The 21443-nt window shown below is 37.4% G+C and overlaps 1 protein-coding gene across 1 annotated transcript in view; it reads right to left on the bottom strand.

Moving 5' to 3' along the window:
* The window catches only part of LOC115952302 (D-lactate dehydrogenase [cytochrome], mitochondrial-like), a 33781-nt gene extending 13587 nt beyond the window's left edge, over positions 1 to 20194 (bottom strand). The window contains exons 1-12 of the mRNA XM_031069406.1: positions 19680 to 20194; positions 19466 to 19568; positions 19254 to 19354; positions 18736 to 18784; positions 18118 to 18210; positions 17022 to 17136; positions 15906 to 15966; positions 9483 to 9519; positions 9351 to 9412; positions 9063 to 9159; positions 2491 to 2565; positions 2310 to 2418 (exon numbers count right to left, since the gene is read on the bottom strand). Coding sequence (XP_030925266.1) covers positions 2310 to 2418; positions 2491 to 2565; positions 9063 to 9159; positions 9351 to 9412; positions 9483 to 9519; positions 15906 to 15966; positions 17022 to 17136; positions 18118 to 18210; positions 18736 to 18784; positions 19254 to 19354; positions 19466 to 19568; positions 19680 to 19948 — 1171 coding nt within the window. The 5' untranslated portion in view covers positions 19949 to 20194. The remainder of the gene's footprint in view (positions 1 to 2309; positions 2419 to 2490; positions 2566 to 9062; positions 9160 to 9350; positions 9413 to 9482; positions 9520 to 15905; positions 15967 to 17021; positions 17137 to 18117; positions 18211 to 18735; positions 18785 to 19253; positions 19355 to 19465; positions 19569 to 19679) is intronic.
* Between the last annotated feature and the right edge of the window lie 1249 nt (positions 20195 to 21443).

Below are 21443 nucleotides of genomic sequence, written 5' to 3'. Positions count from 1 at the left end.
AAGGCTGTCCATGAAGGTCGTTTGTCAGGTTTTCATGTAGGTGATTCTGTAGGAAGATCTTTGGTGATTTCCCATCTCCTTTTCGCTAATGATACTCTAATTTTTTGTGATGCTAATATTGATCAACTGCTGATTCTCCATATGGTGCTCATTTGGTTTGAGGCTGTGTCCGATTTGAAGGTAAATTTGGGTAAGTCTGAACTAGTGGTTGTAGGGGCAGTTTAAAACTTTGATCTTTTGGTGGTTGTCTTAGGCTGTAAGTAAGGGTCTCTTCCAATGAAATATTTGGGTCTTCCTTTGGGGGCAAAATACAAGGACAAGACAATTTGGAATCCAATTCTTGAGAAGATGGAAAGAAAATTAGCAAGTTGGAAAAAGTTATATTTATCCAGGGAAGGTAGAGTTACTTTAATTAAAAGCACCCTCTAACCTTCCTACTTATTTTCTTTCTTTATTCCCTATTCCTGCTTCAATGGCCAATTGAATTGCAAGACTTTAGAGGGACTTTCTATGGGGAGGCCTAGGAGATGAGCCCAAATTTCATCTTGTTAATTGGTCTACGGTTTGTATGCCTCTCTCCTCAGGTGGTTTGAGGATTAGGAACCTGAGAACCTTCAATGTAGCTTTATTAGGGAAGTGGTTATGGAGATTTGGGCAAGAAAGTGATGCTCTATGGCGTCAAGTGATAGAAGCGAAGTATGGTTGTGATTGGGGTGGTTGGTGTTCTAGCCCTTTCTCTGGTCCTCATGGAGTTAGTTTGTGGAAAAATATTAGAAGAGGGTGGCCCTCTTTATCTCGGTTTTTTCTGTATGAAATTGGAGATGGATCAAAAGTGCGGTTTTGGCTAGATAGATGGTGTGGATCATCTCCTCTTGCTAACTGCTATCCTGATTTATATAGGATTTGTCGAAACAAAGAATCGAGTGTGGCTGATCTAATGAGGTACTCCAATGGAGTCCTTCATTGGGAGATACATTTTTGTAGGGATGTTCATAATTGGGAATTAGAAGCATCATGGAGCTTCATTATTACCATTTATAGCACTCCTGTAAGGGGGACTGGGGAGGACAAGGGATGTTGGCTTCCTTGTAAGAGTAAGGGATTTACGGTTAGTGCGTACTACCATCTTCTAGTTGGCCACAGTGATCAGTTTTTCTCTCGGAAAAGCATTTGGAAGCAGAAGATTCCCTCTAGAGTGGCTTTCTTTGTTTGAACCGTTGCCTTGGGAAATGTCTAACTATTGACATTAAGGAAAAGAAAGGTTTGCATTTTGGACTGGTGTTATATGTGCAAGTGTAACAGTGAAACCATTGACCATCTATTCCTTCATTGTCCGATTGCTCTGGAGTTGTGGGATATGGTTTTTGGTTTATTTGGAGTTTGTTGGGTTATGCTAATGTCTATTGTTGAGCTTTTTGCTTGCTGGCAAGGTCGTTTTGGTCGCCATCGCAATGGAGATATATGGATGGTTGTCCCTCATTGTTTGATATGGTGTATTTGGAAGGAAAGAAATAATAGGTGTTTTGAAGACAATGAGTGTTCTATGCTTGATCTCAAGCTTCTTTTTTTCAGAACCTTACTGGACTGGTTCTCAGTATGGAGAAACCATCATTTTCTTCTTTTTTGGATTTTCTTGATTTATGTAATTTTTGTATTTGATTTGTACACCCCTGTATACTTCCTGTGTATTTGGGTGTCTCTCTCTTTTCATTATCAATAAATCCTTATTACTTATCAAAAAAAAAAGGAGAGGTCATTTTTCCCTATTAGTCATAACCTTATTAGGTTTTTAGTCTACTAGTCAAGCAAGGAGTTCTTAGTACTACTAGTACAAGAATGAGTCCTTGTATATAATTGTGCCAAATGTGCTCAATAAAGTAGACGGAGTTGATCAATATAATATTTGTGTTTGCATATTGAGGCACATTGACCTTATTGTTATTTTCTTCCTTTCTCTCCCTCTCTGATATTCCATCACTGTTCACGAGTATTGTTCATGCACAACATTCAAAGATGTGGAGAAATTCAATTTCCATTTATAGTTACCTCTTGTCATCCCTAAATAAAATATTTTCTCTTCCCTACAAGACCCTTCTTATTAAACCCTAGATCCACAAATCCTCCTAAACCTTAACCCACCACAAGTACAAGTAGACAAATTCTACAATTGTCTTAATATTACGAAAAGGCTTCCAGGTGTACAATTAGTAAGTGCAGCAAGCTCAGTGATAAAGGTTGTTTCAATTTGAAATTGCATTTAGCCAAAAATAAATAAAAACAGAAAATATTGAGAGAAGGATCCCATTTACCTGTGCCTATAAATTCAAACATTAAAGTTGGAATTTCAGGCAAATCTTTTCCATTTGCAATATTGATAGCCTTCACTTGAACCTCATCCATTAGCTCCACCCTTGACACCTAACAATTATAAAAAAAATATATCCATGAAGGAATTGATAATTAGAACAAAATTTACAGCTAAAGTCCCACCTGTATACCAGACATCATCGTGGCTATAGCAACATCTGCTGCATCCTTAATTGAAGGGAAATTACACATTGCAACCTGCAATATTGTTGAATTCAAATTGCATATAAGCACAACATTAATATTGTTAAATTACTGATTGTCCCAAAAGCAGAAAGCAGTGAGAAGACAGATTTCCTATATTTTATTTGATTTTATGTATCAAGGGCAATTTTGTAATTTCCTAATATTCTAGAATGGGCTGTGCTTATAGTCTATTGGGTCTTACTTTAGTTTTATTTTAAGCTTGGTTATTTAGTTTGGGCTTATTAGTAAAGCCCAAGGAGTCCAAGTCCAAGTCTTATTAGAGTTTTAAGAAATCCTAGTTCAACTAGGATTAAGTATTAGTTTTCTATTTAAAGAGTTGTAGTACTTTCTATTGAGTTGATTATAAATGAATGTTTTCAAAATTTAGGAGCTATGCTTTCTTTTATGATTTGTGTGATGCAACCAAGTCTAGGTGTGATTCCTAGAATTTATCTATATTCTTTAATTTTACTATTCACGATTACTGTTCAAAGATCACTGTTCACAGCACTGGAACAACCACCCAAACCTTGATTGTTTTCCTTTGTTTCATCCCCAAACCCTACTAATCCTTGTCCCGTTTGGAAACCCTATTATCCCTCTTATTTTCTAGCCTATTCCCCATCAAAACCTAACCCTAATTCTTCAAAACCCAAGCTTTACCAGATCTGCCCCTGGTTTTCTAAATCAGATTTTTGTTGTTCCCCTTTGTCCTACGTCACTTAACATTAAGAAATGGTGAATTTAGTCACTTAACCATAATTTTAACACTCCCCCTTACGTATGAGCTTAAAATTCCCCTTAATAAGTGGGAGGCTCACCACATGGAAATTTAACATTTTAAATGGGAGATAGTGTGAAGACAAGGATCAAAATCAAGATCTCCTGCTCTTATACCATATTAAATTACCGATTGTCCCAAAATCTTAAACTATTAGGATATGGTAAATTTAATCATTTAACCACATAATTCTAACAAATATAAAACCAAAAGAGTTAATATAGATTGCAAGAATAAATAACTGACAGAATCTCCTGCGCAAAAAAATTAAAAAAGAATATAAGAATAACAATATCATATAGAAGTTGTATTAAGAAAGATGCCCATGTTCATTCAAACAAAAAATTTCTATATTTAAATGGAATAAGATATTTTAATTTATCCTAGAAATGACAAACCCGGATAAACCTCAATCAACCATACTAACTACCACATGACAGAATTATCACTAGTGGGTACTTGTTTATAGCCATTAAGAACACTTCAAACACAGGTGCTTGCGGTAGCTATTTTTTGTTAGGTAATAAAGATTCATTGATAACAAAAAGAGAGAGACACCCAAGTACACAGGGAATATACAAGGGTGAACAAATCAAAAACAAACATTACAAAAATCAAGTAAATTCAAAATAGAAGAAAAAGGATGGTTTCTCCGCATAGAGGACCAATCAAGTAAGGTTCTAAAAAAAAGAAGCTTGAGATCAAGCATGGAACGCTCCTTGTCTTCAAAACACCCACTATTTCTCTCCTTCCAAATACACCACATCAAACAATGAGGAACAACTATCCATATATCTCCATTACGATGGCGACCATAACGACCTTGCCAGCAAGCCAAAAGCCCAACAACAGAGAATGCCATAACCCAGCAAACTCCAAATAACCCAAAAACCATATCCCACAACTCCAAAGCAACCGGGTAATGAAGGAAAAGATGGTCAATAGTTTCACCATTACACTTGCACATATAAGACCAATCCAAAATGCAAACCTTTCTTTTCCTTAAGTTTTCAATTGTCAGACATTTCCCCCAGGTTTGCGTTCCATACAAAGAAAGCCACTCTAGAGGGAATCTTCTGCTTCCAAATGCTTTTCCAAGGGAAAAACTGCTCACTATGGCCAACTAGAAGATGGTAGTAAGCACTAACCGTGAACTCCTTACTCTTACAAGGCAACCAACATCTCTTATCCTCCCCGTTCCTCCTTACAGGAGTGCAATAAATGGAATTGATGAAGCTTCTAAAAGCTTCCAATTCACGATTATGCACCTCCCTACAAAACTGAAAATCCCAATGGAGGACTCCATTGGTGAACCTCATTAGATCCACCACACTTGCCTCTTTGCTACAACAAATCCTATATAAATCAGGATAGTGGTCTGCGAGAGGAGAAGATCCACACCAACGATCTAGCCAAAATTGCACTTTTGATCCATCTCCAATTTCATACAAAATAAACCGAGATAAAGAGTGCCACCCTCTTCTAATATTTTTCCACAAACTAACTCCATAAGGACTAGAGAAAGAGCTAGAACACCAACCACCCTAATCACAACCATACTTCACCTCTATCACTTGATGCCATAAAGCATCCCTTTCTTGCCCAAATCTCCATAACCACTTCTCTAATAAAGCTACATTGAAGGTTCTCAGATTCCTAATCCCCAACCCACCTGAAGAAAGCGGAGTACAAATTGTAGACCAATTAACCAAATGAAATTTGGGCTTGTCTCCTAGGCCACCCCACAGAAAGTCCCGCTGAAGTCTAGCAATTCGGTTGGCCACAGAAGCAGGAATAGGGAATAAAGAAAGAAAATAAGTAGGAAGATTAGAGAGAGTGCTTTTAATTAAAGTGACTCTACCTCCCTTGGATAAATATAATTTTTTCCAACTTGCTAATTTTCTTTCCATCTTCTCTAGAATTGGATTCCAAATAGACTTGTCCTTAAATTTTGCCCCCAAAGGAAGACCCAAATATTTCATTGAGAGAAACCCTTGCTTGCAACCTAAGACAGCCACCAAAAGATCCATGTTATGAACTGCCCCCATAGCCACTAGTTCAGACTTACTCAAATTTACCTTCAGACCAGACACAACCTCAAACCAAATGAGCACCATACGGAGAATCAGAATTTGATCAATATTAGCATCACAAAAAATCAGAGTATCATCAGCAAAAAGGAAATGGGAAACCATCAAAGATCTTCCAATAGAAGCACCTACACTAAAACCTGACAAACGACCTTCATGGACAGCCTTATTCAACATTCTACCGGCAGCTTCCATAACAAACACAAATAACAAGGGGGACAAAGGATCACCTTGCCGCAACCCCTTAGAACTTCCAAAAAACCCATGGGGAGTACCATTAATAAAGATAGAAAAACGAACCGTTGATAAACAAAAAGAAATCCATCGCCTCCACTTATTAGAAAAACCACAACGCTCAAGTAAGTTAGAAAGAAATCCCCAGTTCACGTGATCAAAGGCTTTTTCAATATCCAATTTACATAACAACCCTGGCTAATCAGACTTCAATCTATTATCAAGACATTCATTAGCAATAAGAACAGAATCAAGAATCTGCCTATTTAGAATAAAGGTGTTCTGGGGAGCTGAGATGATTTCTCCTAAAACCATGCGAAGACGAGTAGCCAAAACTTTAGCAAGAATTTGATAAACCCCCCCAACAAGGTTGATAGGCCGAAAGTCCTTTACCTCCACTGCTGCAGCTTTTTTGGGAATGAGAGCAATGAAGGTTGCATTCAAGCTTTTTTCAAACTGACCTGTAACATGGAAATTGTGAAACACTGCCATGATGTCTGATTTGAGAATCCCCCAACAGGCTTGAAAGAAAGCCATCGAAAAACCGTCAAGCCCAGGAGATTTGTCGCCATTAAACTCTTTGATGACTTCAAAAATCTCAGTTTCCTTAAAAGGTCTCTAACCCGTCCACATTATCCCCTGAAATCCTTGGAAAATCCAATACATCCTGGAAAGGATGCTGCTCTTGCTGCCCAGAGTATAGGTTCATATAAAATTGAACAATATGGTCAGAAATCCTATCCTAGTTGGAAGACAAAGCCCCATCAATCATAAGGTTTTCAATACAATTATTTCTTCTATTAGAATTAGCCATCCTATGAAAAAACCTCGTATTGGAGTCGCCCTCCTTTAAAAACAACACTCTGGACTTTTGCCTCCAACTAATCTCCTCTAACAAAGCTGCCTTCTCAAGATTGGCGCGAAAGGTTGCTTTTTCCAATTTCTCCTCCTCAGTTAGAGGTTGATTGTCCTCTTTTACATCTAGAGCATTCAATTTGATCCATAATTGCTATTTCTTGACTGTGATATTGCCAAAATCTGTTTCATTCTACTTCTTTAGGTCCGCTTTTAGAGCAGTCAACTTCTTGGCAAGAATGAAACTAGGAGTCCCTTGAAAATGGTAATTTTCCCACCAAGACTTCACCTTATCTAGAAACCTCTCCGCCTTCAACCACATATTCTCAAAACGAAAAGGAATACGCCCTCTGCGATGACTCCTACTCTCCAAAAGAATTGGGAAGTGATCGGATAACACTCTAGGAAGCCTTTTTTGGGAGAGATGAGAGAGGTAATCTGCCAAAACTGGAGAGATGAGAAACCGATCTATTCTAGAGGCTGAGGTGGAGTTAGACCATGTGTAAAGGCCTCCCTCTAGAGTATTGTCCATAAGCCCATGAAGAGATATAAAATCCGAAAAAATCATACATGCAGCGAGTAAATCTTCCCGCCCCTAACCTCTCCGAAGGAAAGCGGATGACATTAAAGTCTCCTCCTAAACACCATGGCAAATTCCACCAACTGTTCAAGCCTGCCAATTCCTCCCACATAAATTGACGTTTCTTGTTCAAATTTAGACCATAGATACCTGTGAAAGCCCACTCAAATTGGTCACTGACGTTTTTGAACCTACACAAAATTAAATAAAAAAACCCCTGCTTCCTCTATCTTTTCAACCACCCTTCTGTCCCACATGAGCAGAATTCCACCAGAAACACCCTCAGAACCCAAATATAACCAATCTATGAAAGGACAACTCCATATGCTTCTAACAATTCCTCTTGTAACCCATTCCAACTTTGTCTCTTGCAAACAAACAATATCAGCCCTCCAAGAACGTAAAAAATTACATACCTTGAGCCGTTTTTCCTTCTCATTCAAACCTCTAACATTCCAAGATATGATCTTCAAATTCATTGGAAAGTAATTAGAGCCCTGTCCTTACCATTACCAATGCGCCTTGAAGAAGCTGAACCATAATTGACAAAGCTAAATAAACCCCTCAATTCCCTTATTCCTTTCCTCCCTGAGCTCTTCACGGCTTTTCCAATTTATTCCTTAATGGCCCTCTGTTGTAACTTAGCTTTAACAACCAACAGGAATTTGGTTGCTGGCTCTTCCAAACCTTTGAGGGATGTCCCAAGAAAATCATCAAAGCCACTGAATTTTTCCTGAAACCATTCTGAGTAATTGTCCTTACCTAGCAATTTCCCCTCATCCAGAGTTGCTGACCCTTCAGAAATATCCATGACGCCCATAGGCAAAGAGAAAGCCAGTGGTTCGACATTTAGAGGTGGCGAAGAATCAGTAAATTGAGAAGCATCCTCGGAACAAATATCTGAAACCCAATCCTCCATAGTAACATCAGCCCCTTTTTCCAGTTCTAAATTTAGCTCCTTACATTCCGATGACACCCCCGGTACCGTCGGCAACTAGTTCGAGTCATCCACTCCGACAACGACATCTCCCGGTGGCAAAGAAATTTGGATCGGGACAGCCACCCTCTTCCCATCTCGTAATTCAAGAACCCACTGCTCTGAATTCCCCCATTTCTTGATGACGTTGTCTATGTGCTCATGGATGATCCGTTGAATGTCACGTTGCAAGGCCACATCACCATCGGAGCACAGGGACTCATCCACGGAAGCATCGGAACACATAGACTCAGTCACAGAGGCATCAGAGTTGTCAAGCACTGAGAGAAACATCTCGGTGCATGTCGGTTCCATGTGGGCCAGTGATAGCATAGTGTCAGACTGATCACTATCAGCTATTGATGGTGCTGAAGAGATTAGGTGCGAGGGAGGGACAGGTGAGGAGAACTTGCGGTAGCTATTGAGAATATGCTAAGAACACAAGCAAATGTTTTGATGATTATGTTATACCAAATTTGTAGAAACAGCATGGCAAGAACCACAGTGTTTTACAGTGAAAAAATGTGAGACAAAACTCTAAAGATGTTGAGACAACCAAGAGATCTTCTCTAACATCATTAAACTAGTTTGATCACTTTTAAATACCATCAATTCTGTGATGGTTCAAATTCTCATAAAATGCAATTTCTTTTTAGCGTAAGCTTTTTTCTAAGATTTCATGTATTCCTGATCCTTCAGCTTATTTCATGGAAATAGGAAACATAAGAAGATGGCAATTAAGTTTAAAACCCACAAGTCAAGAAGTCTCCACACAAGCCCTAGGCTTAATATGGCAAGGATCAGAAATAACTTTAAGATACGTTCAAATGAGAAATAATAATAAGATTCAAATATATATCTTATCATGGCTGCATAACGAGACAACTATATAATCAAGATTTAAATCCAACCATCACAAGACAAGAACAATAGTAGCAAAGTAGAAATAATTTTAAGAGGAAACACCTTCAGAAAAAGAAAAGGTCAAAGTACCACTGAATGCTGTGGAATTTTCTGAAGCCGAAGAGTGACTTCTGTTATTACACCCAGAGTTCCTTCACTTCCAATCACCAAGCGGGTCAGATCATACCTACAATATACAACTTTTACAAGGTTAACAGCATGCCTGGTTAACGGTTGCATTTTTATCCCACCAACTTCCTCATTTATTTTTTGAAACTACTACTCAAAACAAAAACAACAAAAAATAAGGGAAAAAAAAGATAATCACAGAAAAGAAAATATATCAAATAATAGATTGACATAGATAAGAGAACAAACCCTGCAGCACTCTTTCGAGCACGAGATGCCGTCTTGACAATATCTCCATTGGCAAGAACTACCTGGAACAAAAACAACATAAGAAATACAGCTTTTGGGAGCTGAATTAGGCATCAGAATTTTATAACAAACCTTGAGACTGATGACATTATCACGCATGGTTCCATACCTACATGCTAAAAATAGAATCGTTAGATCCAATATTAAATCAGACCACTGAAATTATTTCTAGAATATATTTTCATTTATGTTATTTAGACAAAATTTAATCTAGATAGGGAAGCATCTAGGTTACCAAAATTAATTTTACAATTAAAATTCAAGTTTACAATGACCAAAGATAAGAAAGGTAAATAAAAAGATTCTAATCGCCAAATGGTTATGCACCAGGTTGCTAAACTTGATTGGTCCTTTAGACAGATAATCAAGAATGAACTGATGGAAGCAGATGCATGTTTATTAAGCGGACCCCATTACCAACAGTGGCCACTCCTGGACTTACTAAAAGACAGAAAATATATTATTATTTAAAAAGGCAAATAAGTAATGCATAATGGTTTGATCATAGACTGTTATATGAGAGTCTCCTACAATTTTGAGATTATACATCCATCACTGCCAAAAGATAAGAACACAAAGAGGAAAGGATCCAGTATCCACAAATTACTGTCAGCATTGGAAAAGGTGAAACAACTCAAGTCTTGAATCAAAGAGTTACAGAAATAAATAGTAAAACCAAATTACATGGCAAGCATCCCACAGAAGTATGACAATCTATTAAGAAAAAATAGATAATTACAGATTGCCCACCTGTGGTTTAGCCCGAATTTAACTTACCCACCCTTGGTTTTATTTTTGACACTTTACCCACCCGTGGTTCATTCCGTCTATGCTCCGTAACCCACCTCTAATTTTTCCATTACCCTGACACGTTTCATCAAAAAATCAGATCAAACACTCCTCTCCCACACATTGTCTACGCTTGCTCACCCACTTGGGATCTTAGAAAATAAGAAGGGTTTAGACTCAGCAATTTATGTTTTCATAAAAACATAAATTGCTGAGTCTAAACCCTCCTTATTTTCTTCGATATCCAATACCCAAAAGCCAAATTTTACAAATTTTTGTTTAGATTTTAATTTTGGACCTGCTCTTGCTCTCTTCTCTTGTTCCTCTTCTGGGTCTTGGTAAGTGCAAAATTTCTCTCAATCTCATTTCTTTTTCTATAGTTGCGGATCCAACAATTTTTGTTGTAATATATCAATTTCAAAAACGCTTTTTTATTTTTTGCTTACTAGATTATCTTTGTTCACAATTTTAACCAGGTTCTTTTGCTTTTTGGGGTGTTACTTTTGCCTTTTTGGGTTAATGGGTATGCAAATCTGTGACCTTTATTCTATAATCTTAAACAGTGTTTCTGGGCATTTTTTTAATCTTTGAATTTTGTGGGGTTTATATTTTTTTTTTTTTTTTTTTTTTTTTTTTGGGTGTGGTGGTTGAAAAGGTTGATGATGATTTAGATCTGTGAAAGACTTGCAAACTGTTTGATTCTTTGCTTGTGAATGAATGTTTGACTATAAGAGTTTTGTGTTGGGGATGGTTGATGTCTATTATTCATTGAATTACTGTGCTGATTTTTTTTTTTTTTTTTAATTTAAATTTTTGATCGTGGCAGAGTCAAAGGTAGCGGTGGTGGTGGGGAAAGAAGGGAGGAGAAAAAATGGAGGAAACAATGGCAGCAAGGTATTGGTGTCACATGAGTTCACAAATGGTGAATCCTGTTATGGAAGCTGATATCAAATGTCCCTTTTTCCAAGTGGGTGAGCAAGCGTAGAGGTGGTGTGGGAGAGGAGTGTTTGATCTGATTTCTTGTTTGATTTTTTGATGAAATGTGTTAAGAGTAACAGAAAAATTAGAGGTGGGTTACGGAGCATAGACGGAATGAACCTCGGATGGATAAAGTGTCAAAAATAAAACCACGGATGGGTAAGTTAAATTCGGGTGGGTAATCTGTAATTATCCCAAAAAAAAAAAAGAGCATATCCTTTAGAACCAAGTTATATGGTATTCTGTACAAATATTAATCACATATAGAATATCCTCTGTATGAAAATATGCAGCAAAATAATACTTGCTAGTGGAGCTAGGTCTGCACTTGGTTGCCAACTTTAATTCCCTGAATTGTGTGGATTTGTGTGTGCAAAGGTGTTGCAGGGGCATGTTAAGTACCACTTAAAGCATGTACTAGGTTGATCTGGCTAAACAAGCAATTATGGGGAGCTTCAATTGTGACTGGTACTTTTGCAATATAGCACAGATGTTAGCTCTTGCCCCAGCTCGTGACAAATGACATCAAAACCATGTTGGTACAACCAAGTGCCTCAAAGGCACTACAAGGCAATGCGCTAATGAGGACATTAAAGATTTAAAAGGAAGGAGATTGTAATGCTCCCTATTATGTGGATTTGAGTGTATATTTAGAGTCTAAAGCTATCATGCAGGCATGTGCTAAGTCCTATATCGAACATGTAGTTGGTCAATTTGGGATATATAAGAGATTACAATGAGTTTCCATAGTGATTAGCCCTTTTGAGGTATAGTGTAAATATGGCTAATGCATTCCTCAAGCTGTGACACTGGCACACTTGAATGATTTCATTAAGAAAGACCATTAGGTTTTGGATAATAATGGAAAATGGCCTACATAGTCCTTGAAGGGTCAGATCTACAAACTTAACACTAGCATTGAATCCAGAAACACTTCCAGCAAGAAAGCAAAATTATTATTCATTCAAGGGATAGTACAAACAAATCCAATTCAACATAAAAAAAAAAAAAATAAATAAATAAAAAAATTTAAAAATAAAATAAAAATAAAAAACTTGATCAATTGTCAAAGGTTTACGACTCCGTCTACCTTCTTCTTCTTTTTGCCGACGGGGATTTTGTTGGGGGGGGGGGGGGGGGGGGAGAGGACTAAGGTTCAAAATCTAGTAGACACTTTTATAGAAATATTTGCAGTTTAAAACTTAAACGAGCATATTCAAGCAAATATGGTACTACTAAGATTGAGAAAATGAAAACAAGGATAAAAATGTTACACCATCAAGTGATCGAATCTTTGAATCTTTACTAGGGCAACACTTGCATATATTAACATACATTTCTTTTCAAAAAAATTTAAGTATCAATATTATCTGCTAAATGTAAGTATCAATATTATCAATTTTTCTGAGTTCATTAAGGAGCTTAGCTTGATAGATTTGCCATTGGAAGGAGGGAGTTTTACATGGTCGAGTGGTTCGGATCAGCCTTCGATGTCTAGGATAGATAGGGTTCTAGTTTCTCATGATTGGGAGGATCACTACCTGGATGTGACCCAATGAGTTTTACCTCATCCTATTTTAGACCACTTCTCCATATTAGTGAAGGTAGGAAGGATACTAAGGGGGAACAGTCCTTTTAGGTTCGAGAACATGTGGCTAAAGTCGAATGGGTTCAAAGATAGGGTTCATTCTTGGTGGACTCGATATTATTTCTCAGGTACCCCCAGTTTTGTACTTGCCAATAAGCTGAAGGCATTGAAGGAAGATATTATTTAGTGGAACGAGAGTGAGTTTCGAAATGTAAAGTGTTAGAAAAAAGAATTGTTGGAGTCTTTGAAATTATTGGATGCTAAGGAAGGGGAGCACGGCCATTCTGAAGTGGAGTTAGGTGAGAGGGTTATGTTGAAATCTCAAATACAGAACCTTCTCTCTTTGGAAGAAGTCTCATGGAGATAGAAATCGAAGATGCTGTGCATTAAGGAAGGAGACAACAATACCAAATTCTTCCACAAGATGGCCAATTCTTGGAGAAGGCATAATCATATTAGTATGTTAGAGGTGGATGGGGTTATCTATGAGGACAAATCCGAGGTGGCCAACCCAGTTGTACAGTTTTATAAAAAATTGTACAATGAGACAGAGGAGTGGAGGCCTTGTGTGGAAGGTTTGGAGTTTGATCAGATAGAGGGGTTGGAGAGGGACTGGCTTGAATGGAGGTTTGAACAGGAGGAGGTTCTTCGAGTTGTCAAAGAGATGGAAGGAGATAAAGCACCAAGTCCGGATAGTTTCTCTTTGGCTTTCTATCACCATTGTTGGGGAGTTGTGGAAAGAGATGTGTTAGCTGTGTTTAAAGAGTTTTATCAACATAGTAAGTTTGAAAAATCTCTTAATGTAACTTTCATAGCCTTAATCCCTAAGAAGAACGGTGCTTCCAATATTCGAGATTTTAGACTTATTAGTTTGGTGGGGAGTGTTTACAAGATTTTGGCTAAGGTGTTGGCAAACTACCTGAAAGAGGTCTTGGATCAGCTGATATTGGAGCCTCAAAACAATTTTGTGGGTGGTAGACAGATACTTGATTCAATTCTCATTGCTAATAAGTGTATTGATAGTAGGGTGAAGAGTAAGATTCCGAGAGTTATTTGTAAATTAGATATTGAGAAAGCCTATGATCACATAAATTGGGAGGCTCTTCTTGATTTGTTGAAGAGAATGGGATTTGGGGTGAGGTGGTGTAGGTGGATCCGCACTTGTATATCTACAGCCCAATTCTCTGTCTTGTTTAATGGGTCTCCAGCCGATTTTTTCGAAAGCTCGAGGGGATTGAAACAAGGAGACCCGCTATCTTCCATGTTGTTTCTGGTTATGATGGAGGTCTTCAGTAAAATGATGAAAAGAGCTGAAGGGGCTGGTTTGTTTCGAGGCTTTAGGGCTAATGGTAGACGGGGTGGAGGGGTATGTGTCTCGCATCTTTTGTTCGCAGATGATACGATTCTGTTTTGCGATGCTGATGAGGAGCAGATTTTACATGTTCGGATGCTTCTTATTTGTTTCCAGGCAGTGACAGGTTTAAAGGTTAATGTGCTGAAGAGTGAGATGGTTCCCATTGGGGAGGTTCCCAATGTCCATGCCCTGGCAGAGATTTAGGGATGCCGGATTGGGTCTTTGCCTATGACCTATCTTAGTATGCCATTGGGGGCGTCCCACAAGTCCCCTACTATTTGGAATCCTATCTTGGAGAAAATTGAGCGTAAGTTGGCCGGTTGAAAGAAGATGTATTTGTCAAAAGGTGGAAGACTAATGTTGCTTAAAAGCACATTATCTAGTCTCTCCACTTATTATTTGTCTCTTTTTACCATCCCTACGCATGTGGCCAATAAGATTGAGAGGTTGCAAAGGGATTTCTTGTGGGGGGACTCCAAGTTACACTTGGTGGGATGGGACAAGGTGTGTGCACCTTTGGAAAATGGTGGGTTAGAAGTAAGGAAATTAACTACTTTTAATAAAGTCTTACTAGGGAAGTGGTTATGAAGGTTTGGGATTGAGGAGACAAGGCGTTGGAGAAGGGTTGTAGCTCTCAAGTTTGGGGAAGAATTTGGGGGGGGGGTTGGACTTCCAAGCTAGGTAGAGGGGTGCATGGGTGTGGCTTCTGGAGAAGTATTCGCATGGGATGGGAGGATTTTAGCAAGAATATTCGCTTTGAGGTAGGGGTGGGGGATAGAGTGAAGCTTTGGACAGATCAATAGTGTGGGGATTCTCCACTTCAATTGACTTTTCTGAGTGTGTTTGGGATTGCATCCAATAAAGGGCCATCAATGGCCTCTTCTCTTGAACGGTTGGGGACAGAGGAGGGGAGAAACTGGGATGTTCATTTTACTCGGAGACCAAATGATTGGGAAATGGATGGTGTGGATGATTTTCTCCATACCTTAGGCTCAAATCTACCTTCTACTGAAAACGGAGATCGTATGCGATAGAAGTTGACAAAGAACGGGGACTTTGATATTCGATCGTTTTACAATAAGTTAAGAAGCCCCTTGCCCATTATTTTTCCTTAGAAAGGTGTTTGAAAGGTTAACGCTCCTCGGCATGTTTCCTTCTTCGTGTGGACTATTGTATAGGATAGGATCCTTACAGGTGATAATTTGAGGGGTAGAGGGTTGGATTTTGTCGATTGGTTTATCATGTGCCGTAGTAATGGAGAGACGGTGGATCATTTGTTACTACATTGTGGAAAGGCTTATCAATTGTGGAGTTTGGTGTTTAGATCTTTTGGGTGTTCTTGGGTCTTGCCAAGATTAGTTGCGGATACCCTATTCGATTGGTGGAATTGGCCTAGAAAGCATTTGTCTAGCATTTGGAATTTAGCTCCATTATGCCTGATGTGGTGTCTTTGGAGGGAGCGAAATAGGAGGACATTTGAGAACTTGGATAGTTCAGATGACCAGCTACTGGCCTCTTTCAGTGGCACTTTGTTTGACTCGTCTAGGGCTTGGGGACTCACCTCTAGTGATTCTCTCCCTATGTTCCTTAGCTCTCTCCTATGTACTTAGTATCTTTTCCTTTCTTTATCTTTTTACTCTTTCTTTTCCCTTTGTATTTTTCTCTCTGCCTTATGTTTTCTGCATAAGGTAGTGTTCTTGAATATATATCTTTATTACCTATCAAAAAATATATATATATTATCTGCTAATATGAAAATTTACAATTGAGAAAGTAGAGCTACCACCTCACAGCTAATGAACCAGAGCACCGTGTTGCACACATACCCCCAATGGTTGCACCAGGCCCTGTTAGTCAAGAAGTTTTAAGCATATGAAAATCCAAATTACAAAATCACTTGAGAACACAACTAAACACACCGGGTGCATTTATTGAAAAATGAAGTTTATCAGAGTGACTTTCACACTACACTGGTCATAAATGATATGGAAAAACTAAAAGCAGAGAATTCTTTTCACAAAATGGGCTGTTTAAGCTTTTTACGCAAAAAATGGTAATCTTCTAAGCGGCAACACCTAGCACCTGCCCAAATTTCACAGTTTTAAGTAGCATCTCTGATATAACAGAGCTTCTAAAAGCATAATACTTAAGCTATGTGGCTCCATAATATCAAAGACTCTATGGTTCAACAATAAGAGTCGTGTTAGTTTACAAGGTTATTAGTATGTTATTAGGCTATTAGTATTTCTTTAGGCTAATTGTATCCTCATTTTAAGTACTAGAATGTACTATTTGCCTCCTTGGTTCAGCCTTAAGTCCAGATTTATAATAACTTAATTGTTGCTATACTTCAAATGTCTTTTTAATTATTCTAGAAAGATTCAAATATAAGACCTAACATAGCCAAGTTCCAAGGAATTCAGATATCACATTGTAATTCTATACAGAAAGGAGGAAAGATAGATTCTCATAAATATTGCATGAAATTTTCTATTATGTTATAAAGAAACTTCTCTTTATCATTTTCTTGCAATTTCAAACTCACAATTTTCAATGTATGCCAAATACCATTTCAGGAAGCAATGCCAATGTGAAGACTCTTTCCACAGGATGTCAAGTAGGATACCACCAAAGTTATATACAAATTAGCACAAGCCAACTAAATAGCATTTACTAGAGGAATGTTTCGTAGGACTTGCAATTTATCTCAGCTTCTGACAGAATGATTTCATTCAACAGCACATTCAAAATGCACAGTTCTAAGGCATACGCATTTGACATACTATAACACTATCTTGATATGAAACATTTCAATTAGCATTTCAACTATGAGTTGAAAGAAAAATGCACCCCAGATATCTATTATTGCAAACATTATAAGAATGGTGCATCATAAACTAACCTGGATCAAGGGGAAAGAATAGACCATAAGGCTCCAGGTATTCATTCAGCTCCATCCACCCAATTCCAGGTTCAACAACCACATCCATGTCCTCAATATGTAACGCTTTAATACTCTACATTTGAACAAATAATGCAATAATAACCAAAAACCATGACAAAATACAAACCACTCATTTTTCAACAAGATAAGAAAGATACAATACTAGAGTCATTTAATTTTAAACTGAAGGAATTGACATCAAAGGAAGACAAAATATGCTCCAGACTCCACAGAGTGAATTTTTTTAATATCAGTAGACCCATTATCCATTCAAAAACGTTCATGATAAATGCAGTGTCGGCTCTACCTAAGAATGAATTCTTTTAAGTAATATGTACATTCATACATACATACATATACACACAAGATAAGGCAGGCAGTTCATGATGGTAGCAAAAGTAGGCAGCAGGACCAAAGAAGACAGTTGCAACTTCCATCTAGGCTGATCTGCCTCATTTCATTTAAAATATAAGAAGGTACACCTCTTGCATAATTCTCAAACAAAGTTGTAAGCAAAGAAAAATATTAGTTCTTTACCCATAGATATAAGAAACAGAATCGTGAAAATTAAGGCTAATTACATGTTTCTTACTTGTATGGTGAGTTTGATTTGCCAACATGTGGTTTCACAAGTGACACTTTACCCAATTCAGACCTGCCCCATTAGCATATTTAAAATTATGTCATTAAATATTACAGTCCAACCAAAAATTTAAAACACAAACACACAAGTAGGTAAAGTGCCTTCTTTTAAACCATGTGTAGATAAAGAGGCACTTTTCTAAATCATAGGTGGGTGAACTGTCACATTTTTTCGAAGACTGATCGCATGTGCAAGTTCTGACAGCAAATTGACCTAGACCTCAAGTTGAAAAATTCTTTTTTTTTTTAAACCACAAGTTGTTCAACTAAACTCTGCGCATACTGGTGCCCAAAATGTAATTAACCCTAAAAAAATGTAAGTTACAGTTCTAAATAAAGTGAAGTTTTAATTTCATAAAACAAAAGCTCAGGAAAGCATACTCTTATAAAATACAAAAAGATCAGTACATACATTCATCATTGACATGTCAATGCAAACGCCTCCATTTGGAGACAAGGTGTGACCCTCAATTGATGTAGCTCCACCATATGGTACAATTGGGACCTGCTTGTGAATGAAAAGCAAACAACTTTGGTACTTTCTTGAAAAGGTTAATATTACTAGCAAGCGAACAATCTATATCATCAACTGTGGATCTATTTATTAGTAAATTTCCTATTTTTACAGTATGCAAGAGAACTTCTAGCCACTATATTTTTAGTCCCACATTCCCGAAACTTTACTAGCTATTTTTAGTGGTATGTTACACATGCACCCTCTGGGATTTTGAACTCAAGACATCGCCTAGGAAGCACGGACACTTTATTTAGGGTGCCATACCCGTGTCGTACCCGTGTCATACCGGTGTCGTAGCGGCAATTTCATGTTATAATTTTTTAAAAATTGCTCATGCCGCTGTGTCGTACCCGTGTCTGCATCCATGCATCCTAGGACCTCTCCCTCAACCTTGCACTCACAAGGGGAGGAAGTGCCATTTGAACTAAAGCATGTTGGCCCATTAAGCTCTATCCTCAAAAGAAATACATGCAAGGCATCATTATCAATTTAAAGATGAGGAAAAACTCAGACCTTATGCGTGTCACATGATTTAACTATCTTGGAAACTTCATCCTCCGACCTGCAATTTATAAATTAGGCCACGCTGTGCGAAAGCTACAAAATTATAATACTTAGTTCAAACAATCTCAAGAAATTACTGCACTTAAAGAACAAAAAGCATCTTTTTTGACAATATTTCCCAGTGTCACATATACATAGTATGCAAACACCACATATTTTCTAGTCATATTAAAATATCTCACACAGGAAACTCATAAAATTTAAGCAAAAGTTCACACACATAGTATAAGTAGGGACATGATTAACTTTCATGTGATCGAACTTCTATTCCTTAATCCTTATTACACAAGCACCATCATACCATGGCTTTCACTATCCAACCAATATTTCATTGCCATACAAGCACATCAAACCTGAATTGCATGACCACAAAAATTGCCACATCTTGCTGTTAAAATTGCAAAAATGAACATCACATCTGATGTAGCTAGAAATAGTAAACCACATGGTGAATATATAAGTCTCACCTAGGAAAAACAACGACATCAGGAATATTGACTGCTTTGTGAAAGCTGTTTTGTGGTTTTCCATGGATATACCTCTCATCATAATCCATAGTCATGTTATCCTGCCCAAATAATATAGTATCATTAACCAACCACACACAACAATTAACTAAATTTTCAAAGCTTCTCAGCAATCAATGATTCAATATAGAAGAAACAATGATATATAATACTTGACAGATAGCCTTCAATTCATCAATAAGCTCTTGAGGAAGTTCCTTGTGATAACCCTTCACCACAAACTCAGTGCTACCTTTGTCCCCAATGCTGACACCTCTGTTTATAAAAAGGAAACAAAAAATCAAAACCCATTATCAACTAAAACCTTGTTTTCCTAACCAATCAAGAATTTTTTTTTTTTTTTTTTCAAAAATGAGAGAAACCCACCTGGCAGAATCGAGATTAGAAGCGTCACAGAATGAAGGGTTAGATTGGGATTGAAGGGCAAGTGATCCAGCTGAGAGTGAGACAGCAAGGGCCGCAGGAAGCAAAGCTAGCAATGGGTTTTTTGAGGTATGGGAGTGAAAGATAGGCGTGGTGGTGTGTGGTTTTGGAGTTTTGACTTTGAGATTGTGGATATGTGAGTTTTGAAGATTGGAGTAGAAGAAGCTCTTTGATGAGGAACGTAGACGAGATAACCAGTAAGAGAAAGCCATTGGTTTTTTCTTTTCTGGTTTTTTTTTTTTTTTTTTTTTTTTTTTACCAAACCAAACAGAGGAAGATTCTGACACGACTCAACTGGAATTCAGCTATTTTTTTTAGTTCAATCCTAGGTTCAGTTGTACTGTTAATGCACGAGATAACCAGTAAGGGAAAGCCATTGTTTTTTTTCTTTTCTGGTTTTTTCTTTTTTTTTTACCAAACCAAACTGAGGAAGAGTCTGACACGACTCAACTGGAATTCAGATATTTATTTTTGGTTCAATCCTTGGTTTTTTTTTTTTTTTGAAAGGGTTCAATCCTTGGTTCAGTTGTACTGTTAATGCATGATAGATACACATTGGACGCATAATAATTAATAATGAATAATAAAAAGCAGCTTTATCTCCTTCCCTTGAAAATGCAGGTTCAACTAAGCTGGTTCTTTCATTCTCACCAAAAAAAAAAAAAAACCAACCTAAGCTAGTTCTTTAATTAAACCAATCAAGTGTAAAAGCCAATTTCTCTATGATTGGACAAAAAAAAAAATTTTGAAAAGGTCCTTTCCGTGATTATATATTTATAATTCTATAAAATGCTCATTTTTATTTTATTTTTTCATAAAATTGATTAAGAAAAAATTAAATCAACAGGCTTTTAAGGTTTTATGAAATGACACTAAAATTATGGACCAAAGGACACTCACCTTTGTATAAATGCAACAATAAATCCAATGGTCTTTGTGGTGGGCATTTTGTGTTGTTGGGCTTGAGTCTCATTTGCTACTCTGTGGCCCGTAGATCTAAGGTAAGGGAGTTAGAGTTGGCCTAAATGAAACCTACTTTAGGCCAATTTGTGCACAAATTGAGCCCTCCCAATATGGATGCCTCTCAACAAGGGTATTGAGTGTACGATGTGCCCACAGCTGAAACGGCTATTACAAATGTTATAGCAAGAATACAATACGGCAGAATAACTAAAGTACTAAACGAATAATATTAACACTTAAATAAGAAAAGAAAGCTTGGTAAAGTCACAGTGGGATAATACAGCAGTTAATGACTGTAAACTATTCACCCAGCAAGCATGAAAAAAAAAAAAAAAAAGCTTGTCTGCCATGGAAAGTAAGCTTAACTTTTCAACAGATTGAAATCCAAGAAAGGAACCAATCCCCAACGTGAGTAACCTTAGAGATGGCTTCTGCCATAAAAGCTACGCACTTTGGAAAAATGACCTAAATGGTTTAAGTTTCAATCCTTTAGCTCCTAAAGAGTGAGTCTGTCAAGAGGGAGAGAAATGGGTAGCCTATTGATGCATGCCTCTATTCCTACCACTCAAGCTTCACTCTAGTTTTTTTGTGTTTTCCTTTTCTTTTCTCTCTTTTTCTTCCTTGTTCTACCTCTTCTTCTTTCATGCCCTTCTTCCCTTTTTTTGTGATGTCCTCCATTGTCCCTTTACTGTTCACAACTACCATCCTTTATACTGTCTGCTATGATAAAATTTGTCATTTTTA

This window comes from Quercus lobata, chromosome 7 (assembly GCF_001633185.2).
Source record: "Quercus lobata isolate SW786 chromosome 7, ValleyOak3.0 Primary Assembly, whole genome shotgun sequence".
Taxonomy (NCBI): domain Eukaryota; kingdom Viridiplantae; phylum Streptophyta; class Magnoliopsida; order Fagales; family Fagaceae; genus Quercus; species Quercus lobata.
This window is presented reverse-complemented; position numbering and strand designations above follow the sequence as displayed.